This window comes from Notolepis coatsorum (assembly GCF_963971535.1).
Source record: "Notolepis coatsorum genome assembly, chromosome: 4".
Classification (NCBI taxonomy): Eukaryota; Metazoa; Chordata; class Actinopteri; order Aulopiformes; family Paralepididae; genus Notolepis; species Notolepis coatsorum.
This window is the reverse complement of record NC_140168.1, coordinates 70371012-70389400: the sequence shown is the minus strand read 5'-3', so window position 1 is coordinate 70389400 and position 18389 is coordinate 70371012. Positions and strand designations below refer to the sequence as shown.

Below are 18389 nucleotides of genomic sequence, written 5' to 3'. Positions count from 1 at the left end.
TCTTTCCTCCTTTACCCTTCGCTCTCTTGTGTTGCATTTGGTTCTTCCTCTGTGATGTCGTTCTCGTTCCTTTTATAATCCTCCCACTTTCCCCATCTTTCCCCAAATTTCTCTTCCTGTAACCTCAGCATGTGTGTTATCCTTTCCATATCCTGTATTTCTTCCACTATTCCTTCCCATTTTGCTATTGTCGGTGGGTCTTCCTTATACCACAGTCTCGTTATTGCTTTTCTGGCCGCTATCAACATTATCTTTATTAAAAATTTGTCCCCCCCTTGTATTCCCTCGTGTGTCAGGTCTCCTAAGTAAAGCACCAGTCCTGTTTGTGGTATCCCGTATCCTAATATTCTGATCATTGCTTCCCCTATCTCCTCCCAATACCCCTTCAGCTTCTGACATCCCCAGAATATGTGCGTGTGATTTGCCCCCTCCTTCCCACACATCCTCCAGCATGCTTTTTGTGTTGGTGCATATTTTCCCTTCAGCTCTGGGGTTATAAAGAATCTGATTATGTTTTTCCATCCAAATTCTTTCCATATTCTCGATCCTGTTGTTGAATGTTGTACCTCGCATATGTTCCCCCATTCCTTCCCTGTTATTTCTATCTCTAGCTCTCTCTCCCATTTCTCCCTTATGTAATCTGTCGTGTGTCCCTTGCTGGTCATTATAGCCCGGTATATTGCTGATATTACTCTTCCTTGCCCCCCTTCGTATGCCCATACTATCATCTTTATTATTCCATTCTGTTCCTCGTCTTTGGCCCCCCTTATTTCTTTGTTGTAGTAGTCTCTAACCTGTAGATATCTGAAGTGGTCCCTGTTTTCTAGTCCAAATTTCTCCTTTAATTTTTGTAGTGTCTGCATTTCTCCCTTCTCTATCATTTTGCATATTGCTGTTGCCCCCCCCCCCCTCTCCCACCTTCTGAATCCATGGTCTAACCTCCCTGGTTTGAATCTCTTGTCATGTGCTACCCATCTCAGGACCCCTGACTGCTTCTCCAATTTGTGTGTTTTTACTACTCTGTTCCATATGGTCAAGGTGCATTTGGTGATTGGATCTAATAGTCCCTCTTTTTCTTTAAATAGTTCCCTATCCCCCACCAGAGCTTGTACCTTGTATCCCTCCCCTTCTTTTTCAATGTCTTTCCATCTTGCCTCATATCTGTCGTTACACCAGCACGTCACTGCTCTCAGTTGTGCTGCATAGTAATAATCTTGTAGGCTGGGTACTGCCATCCCTCCCTCTTCCTTTGGTAGTTGTAGTGTTTTATATCTGACCCGTGGTCTTCTCCCCGCCCATATGAACCTCGATATCAGTCTGTCCCACTCCCTGAATTGATTCTGTGGTATTTGTATCGGTAGTGACTGGAATAGGTACAGTAACCTTGATAGTATGTTCATTTTAATGACCTCTATTCTTGAATTGAAGTCCAAGGGCATTACTGTCCATCTCTCTAGGTCTCTCTTGATGTTCTGATTTATCTGTGTATAATTCGCCTCAAACAGTTTCTCCACCCCTCTCGTGATGTTCACCCCTAAGTATTTAATCTTGTCCATGTCCCATCTTATCCCGTACTGTTCTCTAATTTCCGTCGTTGGAGAATAGTTCCATGCTAGGGTCTGTGTCTTTGTCACGTTTAGTTTGTATCCTGAGTAGTGGCCATATTCCTTCAGTAGATCCATCAGTGCCGGGAAGCTCTTTTCTGGTTGCCTCATGTATACTATCACGTCGTCTGCAAATAAGCCTAGTTTATATTCCGTTCCCTTTATCCTTACTCCCTTGATGTCCTCGGTCTGCCTGATCAGTTGTGCCAGTGGTTCTATGAAAACGGCGAAGAGCGTCGGTGAGAGACAACATCCCTGTCTGGTAGCCCTCTCTAATCTGATTCTATCCGTCAAGCTGCCATTCACCTTAACCCTCGCTGTCGGCTCTTGATATAGCGCCTTGATCATCTTCATCGCCCTCCCGTTCAGTCCGAACCTCATCAATGTTTTATATAAAAATGTCCAGCTCACACTGTCGAACGCTTTTTCTGCATCTAGGCTAATCAGTACCGCGCTACCCCCTTGTTTTTGTATCTCCTCTACTATGTGTAATGTCTTTCTCACGTTGTCCTGTGTCTGTCTCCCTTTAATAAATCCAGTTTGATCTTCATCTATAATGTCTGGCATAAACGTCTCAAATCTTTTTGATATTATCGATGTATACATCTTGTAATCTACGTTGAGTATGGACACAGGTCTGAAACTACTACATAATTCCCTATCCTTCCCTTCCTTCGGTATCGTGGTGATTATGGCTTCCTTCCACGAGGGGGGCATTTTCCCCTCTTCCATCGTGTGTCTGAACGCCGCCCCTAACATGGGTGCTAATTCAGTTCTAAATGTCTTGTAGAATTCCGATGGGAATCCGTCGCTCCCCGGAGACTTGTTGTTTTTAGCTCTACTAATTGCATCTTCCAGTTCTTGTTCCGTAATTATTTTATTTAACTCTTCATTCTGTTCTTTCCCTATCGATGGTAACTCTAGCTTCTCCAGATATGTTTCTATTTCCTCTTCTCCCGCTGCTTTTGGCTGTGTGTATAATTTCTCATAGTATTCTCTAAATGTCCTCTCTATTTCAGCTGGGTCCCTCAATATTTCATTAGTCTTTGTATCCCTTATTGTGTGTATCGTGTTCAACTTCTGTTGCGTTCTAATTCTCCTAGCCAACAGTCTGGTCGCTTTTGGTCCCCCTTCATAGTACGTTTGTTTCATGAACCTCGCTTTCTTTTCTATTTCCGTCAATAATTCCCTATTTATCCTGGCCTTTACTTCTTTGATTTCTCCGAGCGTTTCCTGTTCTTTTGATATCTGGTGTCTCCCCTCTAGCTTCTTTAGCTTCCCTATCAGATTGTGATATGTCTCCGTTCTGGCCTTCTTCAGCATTGCTGTTTTTTCCATCAATTTCCCCCTTATCACTACCTTCAGTGTGTCCCATAGAATGTTCGGGTCTACCGCCCCGTTGTCATTTTCTTCCTTATATCTGGCTATCTCCTCCTTGATCTGACTCACCACCCCTTTGTTATTTAATATTCCTACATTTAGTCTCCAAATCGTGTTCCTCCGTCTCCCTTCTAGATCTACTGTCAGATATATGGCACTGTGATCCGATATGTCCGCCACTCCTATACTGCTCTCCCGTGCCCTGTAACTGTCCCCCGTCGTCATCAAAAAGTAGTCTATTCTCGCATACGTCACGTGTGGGTGTGAGTAATGTGTGTATTCCCTGTCCATGGCGTGCATCTCCCTCCAAACGTCTGTAATTCCCATTTCCGTCATCTGAATATTCATATATCTACTGATGGGCGCCCGTCCTTTTCTAGTACTCGTGGTGTCTAGGTCGTGATTCAGTACTACGTTAAAATCTCCTGTACATATCAATATCCCTTCTAGTTCCATCACTATCATGTCAAAAATGGTCTCATATAAATCCCTCTCACTCTCTGGGGGTGCATAAACATTTACTAACGTAACCATTTGGCCCTCCATTTTCCCCTTCACCAAAACAAACCTTCCCTCCTTGTCTCTTACTTCCTTGATCAATTCAAATTTGACTGTTTTTGATTAACGTGATTACTCCTCTCCTCGGGTTTTGTTCAAAGGAACTATAGTATGCATTTTCATATCCAAATCTCTTCAGTTTCTCATGACCCTGTGCTACCAAATGTGTCTCCTGCAGAAAAATCACTTCCATCTCACTTTTTTTACATTTCAACATCACTTTGCCCCTTTTTATCGCATTATTCATTCCATTAACGTTTAACGACATCATTTTTATACCTTTAACCCTTGTCATCTTTCTTCTTCTTTCGTCTGTCAGTCCCCCCCATGTCACACTCATTCCCCCCTCCGGTTGGAGCCTCCGCTCTCTTCACCGAATACATATAATGATTAACATAAATAAAAAACATAAACTTTACATAAAGTGCTCCCAAGGCGTTCGGGGGGTCCCTGTGTCCCCCCCTGTCCCCTGCTGGTGGGTGAGGGGTAATTGCCCTCCTAGCGAGGGGCCCCCTCCTGACGGCTTGGGGGTTTGAAACCCTTGCCCCCAATCGCTCGTCATATTTGTCCAGCTTTCTTACTGTTTTTTTTTTTTGCTTTCGAGCTCCTGGTCAAAAGCGCTCTGTCCTTCCTTTTGATCAAAGACCCTCTTTTCTTGGTCCCTCTCAATGTGACTCATATGTTTCATTGTCCCTCCTTCCTCCCATATCCGTGTGCGGTGCCTCCCGTGTACCCCTTATTATTTTCTTTTCCTCTCCTCTATTTTCTATGTGATGTCCATTTATCCCCTTAATCCCTCCCAACTGTGTTACTCACAGCGTGTTTCTATGTATCTGTTTCAGTATGGTCTGTGTCTCGCCTATCAAACCTAGTTATATTTCCATTTATTTCCTCCATCAGCTTGTGTATTATGTGTCCATGTATACGTTACGTTCATTTCTATATCCTGCCTCTACCTGGGAATGTGTGCTTATGCATATGTTATTTCAGTTTCTATACTTTGTCTCTATTTGAATAGTTTTTTCAATCTCTTGTGCGTGTACTCATCCGTTCGTCTCCTCCCGCCTCCTCTCCGTCTGGCCTCCTCATCCGTCTCCGTCCTCGCTCCGTCACGTTTCACCTCCGCCTTCTCCTCTCTCCGGTTTCGGTCTTCCACTCTGATCCACCTGCGGGCTCCTTCCAATCTCTGCTGCAGGCTCCGCGTCTGTTCCTCCCGCCTCCTTCCTTCTCCGTCCTCCGCCATCCTCATCCCTCGCCGTCTCATCTCTCGCTCCGCTTCTCGTGCCGTCGCGTACATCGCCGCTCCTTCCTCCCAGTGAATCCTTAGCGAGGTCATGGGTGACTGGAATCTCATTCCGTTTTCTTTCAGGGTTTTCTTCAGTCCCGCGTAGGACCTGCGTGTTATCGCTACCGCTGTCGAGTAGTCGTGATCAAATGATAGTCTTTTCCCTTCGATTTCAATCTTCTTGGTCCACGCGGTTCTGAGTACCAATTCCTTAACCTCGAATCTCAGAAAGTTAATAATCACCGCCCTCGGAGGTCTGTCCGGTTGTGGTCTCGGAGCCAACGCCCTGTGGGCCCTCTGTATCTCCATTTTTCCCAGTCCCGTTTCCTTCATTTGTTCTTTGATAAGCTTTTCCACATATAGGGTCACCGATTCCCCTTCGACTCCTTCTTTCAGTCCCCATATTCTGATGTTATTTCTCCGTGACCTCCCCTCCATGTCCGACATCTTTGTCTCCATCTGTTCTTGTTTCTGAATCACACATGTTAATACCTCGTGTATCTCCGTGTTCCATTCCTCCGCGTGAGCCGTCCTAGTCTGTAACTCGGTCACGTTTCTGTCCTGTCCCGCCATCTTCTCCTCCACCCTTTTGATTTCTGTATTCATTTCACCTCTGAAGTCCTCCTGTTCCTTCCTCAATTCCTCCCGTAGCTTCCCAATATCATTCCTTATCGTGTCCGTGTTCAGTTTTATCGCCGCTGTTATGTTCTCCAGTATCCCGGCCTGCATGTTCACAGCCCATCCTGGCATTCCCGTGTCTGCCTCGGCGGTACCTCCCCCTTCTTTCGCCTGGCTTTTCTCGGCTTCGCTCCGGGGATTCTGTTTCTTCGGATTCTCTCCTTCTCGTATGTTCTCCATTTCTATTTCCTTCACAATCGTTGTCTCTTCCTTACTTCTCGTGAGCATTTTCCTTTTTAATTACTTTTCGGGTCTTTTTTTATCCGTTTTTTCACTCATTTGACCAGGAGCTCTTTCGCACGTGTATTACCCGTCTGCTCTCATACCGGAAGTCTGTCATTTTTTTTTATCAATAAAAAATATATATTACATATATATTGTTGGTGCTCCTTACATTTTGGTAGGTGCTCCTAAATTTTTGCTGGTGCTCCCAGCTTTTTGAAGTTGGGAGCACCAGTGCTACCAAGTAAAAATGTTAATTTCGAGCCCTGCTAATAATATATATACTACCCCTATAGTATCTCACTAATACTACTACTATACCTCATATATACCCAGTATATACTACTCATTCTCACTAATACTGCTACTATACCTCATATATATACACAATATATACTACTCATTCTCACTAATACTACTACTGCTACTATGCCTATATACTACTCATTCTAACTAATACTGCTACTATACCCAATATATACTACTCATTCTCACTAATACTGCTACTATACCTCATATATACCCAATATATACTACTCATTCTCACTAATACTACTACTGCTACTATACCTCATATATAGTACTCATTCTCACTAATACTACTACTATACCTCATATACCTAATATATACTACTCATTCTCACTAATACTACTACTATACCTAATATATACTACTGCACCTAATATATACTACTCATTCTCAATCCTAACAGATACAATAGGGTTGCAGCAGCTTCACCCATAGTAAAATTTGATGCTTTTAATAATTACAAAACATCTGATAATTATTGTCCATCTATACCGATAAGTAATTCACTAAAACGAGCAATACTACAGAATGTTGGTACTGCTCAGTGTCTGTAAAATAATAAAGAAAAAGAAAAAAAATGAAATGCGGGTGGTGATCATAAAGATAGTTTGTTGATAATAGTGATGTAATGTTTGTCTCCTCATAGGGGGCCTATTTTGCGTGGAAGGCCACAGCGATGGGGAAGAACTACGTCAATGGGAAAACATTCTTGGAGAAAAGGTAACATTGGCGAGTCTCAATACGTTCAGATACAACGCAAAGACAAATATTTATCTCTCTTTACTCAGGTCAGTTTGACAGTTGATGACTAGGATAACATGCGTGAAGACTAGTGTGTTTGGTCTCAACAGTAGCATTGTTGACATTTACAAAAACAAGACTATTTCTAAATGTAACCTATTCAGTATCTATATATTTTTGCATTTTGTACATTGTTGTTTAGTTTATTGTATATTTTTTATAGTGTTTGGTCATTATTCTTTTACTTTTTACTGTATGAAGCACAATTTCATTGTGACAAATGAAACAAAAGTTGAAAACCTTAAACTATAGGCCACAGCATTCATAGCAGTCCATTTCACCTGCTGAATCTCTTGCTCAAGTTTAAATATGTATCCTCATCCTCTTGCTCTATCCTCTTGTTCTATTCTGTCCTCATCTTCTTGCTCTATCCTCTTTCTTCTCTCATCCTCTTGCTCTATCCTATTTCCTCTTGCTATATTCTCTTTCCTCTCGTCCTCTTGCTATATTCTCTTTCCTCTCATCCTCTTGCTCTATCCTCTTTCCTCGCTAATCCTCTTGCTCTATTCTTTCCTCTCATCTTCTTGCTATATTCTCTTTCCTCTCATCCTCTTGCTCTATTCTCTTTCATCTCTCATCCTCTTGCTCTATTCTCTTTCATCTCTCATCCTCTTGCTCTATTCTTTCCTCTCATCATCTTGCTCTATCCTCTTTCCTCTCTCATCCTCTTGCTCTCTTTCCTTTCTCATCCTCTTCCTCTTCTTTTCTCCCCCATCCTCTCAGGTACAATGAGGATCTAGAGCTGGAGGACGCTATCCACACAGCCATCCTGACACTCAAGGTCAGATTACATCATGTCCTTTTCGTCTCTAAAGAGAGTATCACCCCTGAAACGGAACTATCCATTTTCATTATAAACCCTGAACCCCACTGTCTATACTCTACGCTCTGTTGCCTATACCGTACAAACTGTAAACTCTATTGACTATACTCAATGTATACCCATCTACTGCCTTCACTGTCTACAACTGCCTTGCACTGTAATATGCCTACCTCATCCTATAGTCTACCCATATATTACTGTTTACATACCTGTATGATGTACAATAATACTATTCTGTATATATTTGTATCTACAACTGTTGGATATTTCACTGTACATAAGCATACTGTGTACATACATCAGTCTAGCATACTTTGAAGGTGTGGAATAAAACTCAAAATTTATTAATTTATTTATCATTACAAAAATATTGGTGGGTCCAAAATTAATGTTGTTTACAACTTGTGCTGCATGATGACAATACGTCTGAATCTAATCTAAAAGGTTTGTTTGTCAACAGGAGAGCTTCGAGGGCCAGATGACTGAAGACAACATTGAAGTGGGAATCTGCAACGAGGGCGGTTTCAGACGACTGTCACCATCTGAGGTCAAAGACTACCTGGCAGCAATCGCTTGATTCCAACGCTTTAATATGTCTAGAATTTATCTCTGGAATCCACTGTATTTTCTTTTCTTAAACATAACAGCATTTTTATTGTTTTGGTTTTTTTGTATACCGATTCCCCACCCTTCCGTCTGACAAGTTCAGCACGACTCAATAAACTATCCTGGAAAGTAAATTATTCTATTGTCTTACTGAACGTGTGTTTTGATTATTTTTATACAGCATATCTTCATGTAATAAAAATAAGTCACAGACTTTGATCGTCTTTTGTCACTTCCAATTTGGATTGTGGGTAATCCTCTCGGGTGCCTCAGATTTGCAAATCTGAAACAACGTTCATGTTGAAAGTGGTCATCTGTAAACTCCTTATTTCAGTTGTTTTTGGCGACGTCTATTGGTGATAAGTGGTCATTGCTGTAGTTTTTGCACTATATTGACTTGCTTTCCATCTTGAAAATGCGTGCTAACTACTGAGTTAGTCTATTAATTCCAAACAAACTGCCGTTGCTGCTGGTGACGTAACAGTGACATGTCACTTCCTGTGTGCCCGATTATTTTCGAGAATATCTTTAGGGCAGAGGGCTGTGTCAAATCCATGAGCCCTCTGCAGAGTAATATATTCCTTATATTTTATTAACTGCTATTTTACAGACATTCAATTCAAACCTTTATTTATTCTCAAAGTACAATTGAGGTCACCCTCATTTTAAATGTCGTTGAGACTTAGACATTGCAATGCATACATTTTTCTTTACAATATAATAATAAATAACTATATAGCACCTTTCACATATGGACCGCAGCCCAAAGTGCCCCACAGCAAATAGCATAAAATTAACATATGCATAAAATGTGCATACAGTTGATGGGTTGTGCTGTTCAAGTTGTTCATGAGCAGAAAAACTCCAGTTTTTATACATAAACGGATTGTTTAGTAATACTGTGCATGAGCATTACACTAGACTTGCTGGCCCGCCAGCAATCATATCCGGCCCCTCAGATTATTAAAAAAAAAAATTATTCCGACTAACTAGGCTAGGCTATATGTTAGCTATAATGTCCAAATAGAGAAACTACCACCACTAGTAAGGGCATTTTATCAGATATTTGACCGATCTAATGTGTTTGTAAAGGTGTGTAGTACTGTAAGATGTATTAAAAAGTTGAAGTTCAAATCCTGTGTTTTTTCGTAACAACTGCTCAAAGTTGAGGTACCGAATACCGATTTTCGAAATATCTAAAATGTTCAGCTTGGCCTTGGGTAACTTGTGAGGGGTCAAACTAGGGGGGTTTCATCATTCTGAGTTGATAGCAAACATTTATTTTTCACTAAAAACATTCCTTTGTGGAAAAACGGCCACGCCCACCTTTCCCGCTCGCCCCCCCCACCCCCACAATACCTTTCCACTGCTAGCATAAAATCTTTTTGATTATTTGACTATTTGCCCTTTTAGGACTTATTGTTTAGTGGTAGTTGCTAGTTGGTTGGCATTCAGAGTGAGGACGTTTAGAGTTAACATGCTGAAGCCATTTGCAACCTTCATTTGATCATGGACAGACTGCTTTTTATGAAGTCACAGATCAACTTCCTCCCAATCATTGAAGGTGACCCTAATGACCTCAACACCATCTTCACCACTCTCAAAGAGTGCATGCGGCTCTCTGCAGACAGAGTCACTATAGTGACATTCGATCTTCCCATCTGGCTGTGGACATCATAAAACAGACAAATCTACCTATCATTCCGAGGTTGGGTGGATTTCACCTGCTGATGTCCTACCTTGGATCCATTGGAAACATCATGGAGGATTCTGGACTACTGGAGCTGATCTATCCAGGGAGTATAACAGCCAACCACATCCTGGATGGAGGATGTTTTGACAAGGCAATCCGTGCTCACCTCATCGATGCAGCCATCTATGAGCACATCATGAAACATGCCTTAACCGAGGAGGAACTTGGTGAAATGAGGACTTTCATGGAGAAGGTAGCTGATGGGATGATGGGAGCCAGACACACAGATCCAGGGGCGACAATGGCTTGGGAGGTAGAGCAGTCGTCTGGCAATCCGGAGGTTCCCGGTTCGATTCCTGCTCCTTCCAGGCAGCGCGTCAATGTGTCCTTGAGCAAGACACTTAACCCATAATTGCTCCCAATGAGCAGGTTGGCACCTAGCATGGTTGCCTCCGCCGTCGGTGTGTGAGTGAATGTGTGAGGGAATGGGTAAAATGTGAGTAACAAAACGTAAAGCGCTTTACCATCCAGTAGTGGCACTGGTTGAACAGCGGTTTAAAGAAACCTTCAAAAGACTTACTGAAGGAGGGGCGGCTACGTGGTGCAGTGGGCAAGGCGCTCACCTCAAATGCTGGAGACGCTGGGTTCGATCCCAGCGCTCCACATTGCTTTCAGTTTAGCTGGTCGTCCGTACTTAGGGGGTGGGAAACTGATGGGTGGGGATCGGGCGTTGTGGACAGCGACTCCTACAGGTCGGTTGGTGAGCCTGCGCAGTAGAATCAGGAAGCGATGGGGGCGGCGCCCCTCCAAAGCACAGACCCCTGACGCTGAAAGATTGCGCCGCGCAGGTGAAAAGATGCGATGGCTGCTACCTCGAGTATCAGAGGGGACTCGTGCTATGTATGGCTTCGTCCACATTGCAGCCGGCTTGTGGGAGGCAAGAAACAGGGGAGGGTTGAATTGGACGATACGAAATTGGGATGGGAGAAAAATAGAAAATGGAAGAAAAAGTGGATACAAAAAAAAATACTTACTGAAGGAGGAAGAACGCCTGCTCTCTGGGTGCAGTACCACTACATGTTTAACTGCCCCCCCGGCTTGGTGTTGAAATAAAGATGCGGTTATGTTTCGTACAGGTGCTTTTATTTATTTTTATTTTGCATTTCAGCATAGCATCACTGTCGTCTTTCTTTGGTAGTTGTCGTTGCACCGTAGTTGTACATGTTGTGACGGTTGCATCGTTTGCTCCGTTTGCACCGTGAAAACTGCATAGGACAGTCAAACACAAACATACACAATTAGTTATATTGTTCACAGTTCAATATTGTTCACAACAAAGCACCTAACGTGTTCAAACAAACATTTGAATTTAAAGATATTATTGAGGGTGAACTCGTCTTCCATAATAAAGGCATTTAAGGAAAGATAATGATAAATAGTAATGCAGCAGGTGCCTTTGATTAGAACCTAATCAGTGAGTGCACCACTTTACATGTTTACCACACATAAATATAGACCTCTTCAACAACAGTAATAATAATAATAACAATAATACATTTTAGTGTTCGACGTACCTTATTCCGCTTTACCAAGGGGTGTTATTTACTGAAGTAAGGTCCTTATATTCTACATAATTCGCTGTCTGCTCCATCGTTGTCTCTGAGTTACTTCCTCCTTGGTCACACACAGGATGCTGTGACCTTTATACTATAGGAAAGACGAGCTCTGCCCCCATGTGGACACGAAATGAAAATGCACAAGTGGCTCTGAAATATTCTTTTCTTAAATAGAAAGCCCAGTATTCTGAGCTAATAAAGAGAAGTCGATCATCTACCAATGTAAATTAAAGCTTACTGACAATAAAGATGATAGGCATCTTTACCCTTGGCGGTCAGTTACAACATGGTAGATGTGATCATGGTCTTAATAATAATAATAATAATAATGGATTAGATTTGTACCGCGCTCCACATTCGCGAGAATCTCGGAGCGCTTACAGGAGACAAATACATCATCAGAACTGGGCGGCTTGCAGATCACAACGGCCACCTGTGCTGCATTGTTAGCAGGATGCTGGATATCTTTGCAGCTGCAGGGCATCATCAATATGCCAATGGTGCACGGCTGTACTGTCAACTCATGAAGCAACTCGAAACTTTGCCTGCTTACAAGGAGACATTCGAAAGTTTCACTGCCCATGGAAGGCAGCCAAGTCAGAAGGTGGACTGAGCAGAGGGAGGATGAGACACAGTGATTCTGGTCACAAGTGCTGGGTGCTCACCCTCACCCGATCGAGACAAGGAGTTGCTTGAGTCTTTCTCAACAGGATTCAGGAGCACAGGAGATGACCCAGTCAATGCTGAGAGAGATGCAGATCAAGCTGGATGGACAGTCAGTGACATTGACCATGGAAGTGAAGTCAAAGGTACAAGCCCTGTCATCACTCAGAAAGATTCCCAAGATCAACGAGAAGAAGATACACCTTGACTCACTCAAGTTGTTCAACTGACTGATAATTTTTGCCCAACGGGATATGACAGTTGAGACAAGCTTGGAGTATGAGCTGACTCCCTTCCCATTGTCCCTCTTCAGCAATAAAGCTCAGAAAATGAACAAGGCGAACAAGGCAGGCTTTTCCAAGACTAGCCTGAAGGAGTTAACTGATCCGCTTGACCTCACTAACCAATCCTGCTCCACTCTTGTAGTTGATGGCGGATGGCTTCTCTACATGGTAAAATGGGAACAAGGTCAGACTTGGCAGGAGATTGCCAACAGTTACTTGAGCTACGTACAGTGTCTTGGCCGCCGCTCTCAGAAGATCATTGTGGTCTTTGATGGCTATAGCCGATCACCAAAAGATCATGACCACATCCGGTGCACTAAGAAGTCATGCTGTGATCTCCACATTTGACCGGATATGATACACTGGACACCAAGAGCAAAGTTCCTGGACAACACCAATAACAAGAGTGAGCTAATCCACCTCCTCTCTTCAACATTCCGAAAACATAACATCACAGTGGAGCAGTGTGACAATGATGCTGACACTTCGATTGTGAGAGAGGCATTGGCCACTGCTACAGATGACTCTGTTGAGGTTAGTAGCATTTGTGTAGGTAGCCTATTTAATTTGTGCAATTACTTTGGAAACAAAAGTATTCACTCTCGAGTATTCAAACTTGAATAGTTTTATCTGGTTTTGTATAGTGCAACACGCTTTACATATTTTGTTCTATTTTAAGGTGCGGGCAGAAGATGCAGATGTGCTAGTGATGCTACAGTAGTACACCATATTCCAAGCACCAACCATCCACTCTTCTTCACAACATCTAAGGGCTCTTATGATGTCAGAAGGATCCGCGAAGCTCTCTCTGAAAGAAAGATGCTACCTGCTCCTTTGTCACACCTTCTGACGGGCAGACCACAGTACATGCGCCTACGGAGCTGTGTGTCAGACAGACTGGTCAGCAACACCGGGGCCCCGCAGGGGACAGTCCTCTCTCCCTTCCTCTTCACTGTCTACACCAACGAATTCCACTATCGGTCAGAGTCCTGCCACCTTCAGAAGTTTTCTGATGACTCTGCGATAGTGGGATGTATAAAGGACGGTGACGAGAGGGAATACCGGGAACTGGTAGTGGACTTCGTCACATTGTGCGATAAAAACCACCTGCAGCTAAATGTGGCGAAGACCAAGGAACTGGTTGTGGAGCTGGGGAGGAGGAGGAGTGCACCTGTGACCCCCGTTTCCATCAGGGGAGTTGATGTGGACATGGTTGAGGTGTACAAATATCTCGGTGTGCACATCGACAACAAACTGAACGGGTCAAAACACGCAGAGGCACTGTACAAGAAGGGCCAGAGCCGACTCTACTTCCTCAGAAGGCTGAGATCCTTCAATGTCTGTACAAGGATGTTGAGGATGTTCTATGAGTCGGTGGTGGCGGGCGCCTTCTTGTACACTGTGACCTGCTGGGGCAGCGGACTGAGAGCAGGGGACACAACCAGGCTGGATAAGCTGGTCAGGAAGGCCAGTAGCGTGGTTGGGGTGGAGCTGGACTCCCTAGCGAGGGTGGCGGAGAGGAGGAGCCTTGCTAAGCTCCAGGCCATCAGGGAAAACCCCTCCCACCCACTATACACAGACTTGGCTGACAGGAGGAGCATGTTCAGTGCCCACACTACCCAAATGCAGCACTGAACGGCACAGGAAGTCCTTCATTCCAACAGCCATCAGACTATACAATGCATCACTGTGCCTCACTGCATCACTGAGCACAGAGTGGCAGCTCCATAGTGGCAGGAGGCAGCGACTAGCGGCCTCCAGGCTCCACAACAGGGGGCAGCGACTGCTGCCAGACATTGACCTAGGACTAATAGGAACCCAAGGAGGACAATAACACTACCTTAGGCATACTGCACCTTATGTGGATACTGTGATACTGTGAATAATGTATATTTCAGTTTAGGGATGTCCCGATCCGATCACGTGATCGGGATCGGCGTCGATCACATGCTTTTCAGAGGATCGGGGATCGGGAAAAAATAATAATAAAAATCGGCAGTCAAAAAAAGAAAAATTTTATTCAACAAACATGACCATGTCCACGTCTTAAACTCATACGGAGGCCTTAGTTTTGGTTTTAAATTACATATAATATATCATCATTAATGTATTTATTGTCACACAGAGCAGAATAATTGTCCACAACAAACACAACACAAAGCGGCACGGTGGTGTAGTGGTTAACACTGTCGCCTCACAGCAAGAAGGTCCAGGGTTCGATTCCCGCTTGGGGACCAGGTTTCCATGATGCCAGTTACCCAGGTGGGGTATCTCCCAGGCCTTTCTGTGTGGAGTTTGCATGTTCTCCCCGTGCTCGCAAGGGTTTCCCCCCCGATAAGATAAACCCAATGGAAAAACATGCACAACAACAAGATCGCTAACGCTGTGGCGTCCTTGACGAAGACGGACAGGAGCACTTGGATTGGTCCCCTGGCGCGGCTCACGTTGACGCCTGTCTGCTCCCGGCTGCCCTTGGGGGGGAAGGGCGACGGGATGGGTTAATCGCAGATACGAATTGCATGCATGCATCGCATGTGTGCCAATTGATGACCTCGGAGCAGGTCCTAAATTATTATTATTATAATTATTTATTCCCCTTTAATTTACACCGTTGCAACAAACACATCCCCTTTAATTTAGACCGGCTACACGCTACACGCTCCACATCACAACAACAGTACAACACGTCGCTCCCGAAACACGGTTAATATCCACTGACTTGAGCAGCTAGACTTAATGTCAGAGGTTTGGAACTAAGCATTTTAAAATAGAAAGTCAAGCCAGTTGCAATGTTTGCAAGGAGGACAGGCTGGAGGCGAAGTTTTCAGACTAACTTTTCACCTGGAGGATAACGTGACTGAGGATTATCGTCAGCGTTTCAGACCAGAATGGACCATTACGTAAGTCGAACACTGAATGTATACTAATGTGCAAACATATATTGAAACTTTTAATATTTCTCATATGAAGCAGAAGCACATTTCTCAGGGTGAATGTAATAACAAAAGCCTCCGCGCTCGCGCCCCGGACTATAGGCAACAGATGGGCTTGTCTCGCTCTGCCAGTTTCTGACAAAAGTGCGTCAAAATGGATTACTAATGTGAAAGATCGGATCGGAAACGATCGGATCGATAGATATTTAAAATCACATGATCGGGATCGGATCTGGAGCAAAAAAAGGCGATCGGGACATCCCTATTTCAGTTAGTTAGATAGTAAATTATAACACTACCTGATGCATACTGCACATTATGTGACACTGTGAATACTGTGAATATCTATTTCAGTGCAATACTACACCTACTGTAGACCTCAGTATATTTTTACTGTATTTATTTACTGTATATTTTATTCCATTTGTATTCTATTTGACTCTACTCTTATCCTAGGCAACTTGATTTGATTTGTTTTATTATTCTAATTCGTGACCTGTTCTGTCTAAATGTTTAAATGTTGAGCGATTTGCAGTGTCAAATTTCCCATGGGATAATAAAAGTATTTCTATTCTATTCTATTCTTCACTGGTTGTGATACGGTTTCTGCAATAGCTGGCCATGGGAAAACAACCTTATGTATTTTCTTTTATATTTCACTTTATATTTGAAACAAATGTCAAAGTGCATTTTTTTTGCAGGTTCTGTGCAGGGGACATTGATGAACACATGGATATCTTCCTTGACACACAAGCTACTAAGGATGCAGTGATACAGGCTGGTACTACCATCTTCCAGTACATTTACCAGGCAGGTACTTCTTTGGGTGAAATTCAACACAACATGTTCTCACAGAAGGCAGCGGCAGGGCTGATCAAACCAGAAACTCTACCTCCAACAGAGGGTGCAGCTGCACAGCATTCTATCCGTGCCTACCTACAAACCCAGGACTGGATCCTTCTGCAGAGTATGTCTCTGAACCCCAGTGACTATGGATGGACATTAGGTGTACATGGCTATGAGCCAGTCCCAACACTAGACCCCATGGCTCCTGAGGAGCTACTGCAGTTCACAAGCTGCAACTGTGACAGAGATTGCAGCAACCGGCGGTGCAGCTGCAAGAGGAATGTCGTTAAGTGCATCTCAGCATGTGGAGTGTGTAAAGGAATTTCATGCAAGAATTGTGGTCATGATGTTGGTGAGTCTGGAGAAGACTCAGAGATTGACTCCTGAAGTGGTCAGCACTTGTAACTACAAATAAAGCTACTTTCGATTTAAATATAAGAGTGGGCGTGGCCTTTTTTCAACCAAGGAATGATTTTAGTGAAAAATACATGATTGCAATCAACTCAGAATCCTGAAAAAACCCTAGTTTGACCCCTCACAAGTTACCCAAGGCCAAACAGAATTTATTTGATTTTTCGAAAATCGGTATTCGGTACCTCAATTTTGAGCAGTTGTTACGAAAAAACATACAGGATTTGAACTTCAACTTTTTAATACATCTTACTACACACCTTTACAAACACATTAGTGAAGAAATTGATTGGTAAGGATTTAGTTTGCAGATTTTCATATATTTCCCTTACTACCACCTAAAGAATGCTTATTATACTTTGTTTTATCCAGAGTGAATAACAGGTAGGCAGCGAGGTGCAATGTAGCGCTTGCTCAACATGAAAAAAGTCGGTGGACAGCGCCTGGTGCTGAAATAGCAAACAAGCAGCGTGGCGTGAAATTAAAACACTAGTTCAGTAAGTCATTCAAACTTTATCTTTACTTATATATGACTGACGGCACCACACATGTGAACAGTAACAATGCAATTAAACAAGTCAAATCAGAGCAAAAAAAGCTGAAGATGCGCTACATTAGGTATATAAGGAATTACAACAAGACATTTATTAACTAAATAAAAAATACAATTAGGCTTTTAACCCTCTAAAGCCGGGCGCAACACTAGACATGTTTTGTAAAACATTAAATATCTTTGGATTTGTTTGTGATAAAAACTTGCTTTATTGTATCGGAATCGATTGTCATCTAAAAATGTTGTGCATCTCTCAGAGAATGCACGGATGTAAAGCATAGAATCTTGAAATATCTAGATTGATTGTTTTCTCTGGACTGCATCTAATCCGCTGTATCTATCCATTTATCATCATCGAAACTGGCCCCTACAAATGTCCTAACCCAGTTGTACAGTAAATGACCAAGTATGGCTTTGTCAGTATTCCAATGTACAGTGTACAGTGTCCCCCCCCCCCACCCACCCCCTACCCAACCCCCCCCCCCCCCCCCACCTCCAATGTACAGTCCCCCCACCCAACCCCACCCCACCTACCCAACCTCCTCCAATGTACAGTTTCTACATCAAATGTATATACACTCTTTTCTGGACACTTTTTGTATCACAAACAGTACTGTATTTGCAAATCTGGTATGTCATAAATGTATAGATGTAGCAGTACTGTCTATCTGTATGTCGTGTGTGTCATATATGTTATGATGAATTGAAAATGGGGGACCCTGATGTAAACAAGATGAAAGTCTTTCTCTCGTCTGCATCCCCTTAACAATTGTATGTATTGAGCTGTACTGTACTGTACTGTACCCATTCTGCAATCTGTTAATAAACTTTTCAATCAATCAATCAACTCCTTAAAGCGTTGGTTTTAGGACCTATTTCAAGCCACCCACTACTGGAACCTCTAGGGTAGGCAATTAAGTTTGGCCGAGGGCCAAATTTTTTCCAATCCATTGTATGGGGGGCCAGAAACAAAAACAATGGCTAATTTAATATATTGATAGTGAAAAATGTTTAACTCTGTGACAGACCACCTTATAACTAAGACATACATTTGTGGCAGAGGCAGAGAATGGACAAAATAAACGAGATCTATATAGATCTTTTATTTTTAGAGCATTAACTC

At 43.0% G+C, this 18389-nt stretch overlaps 1 protein-coding gene across 1 annotated transcript in view; it reads left to right on the top strand.

The window, feature by feature from the left end:
- The window catches only part of LOC311227009 (proteasome subunit alpha type-2), a 45005-nt gene extending 36521 nt beyond the window's left edge, over positions 1 to 8484 (top strand). The window contains exons 6-8 of the mRNA XM_084312505.1: positions 6684 to 6757; positions 7562 to 7619; positions 8122 to 8484. Of these exons, the coding sequence (XP_084168631.1) occupies positions 6684 to 6757; positions 7562 to 7619; positions 8122 to 8238 (249 nt within the window). The 3' untranslated portion in view covers positions 8239 to 8484. The remainder of the gene's footprint in view (positions 1 to 6683; positions 6758 to 7561; positions 7620 to 8121) is intronic.
- The last annotated feature ends 9905 nt before the right edge of the window (positions 8485 to 18389 follow it).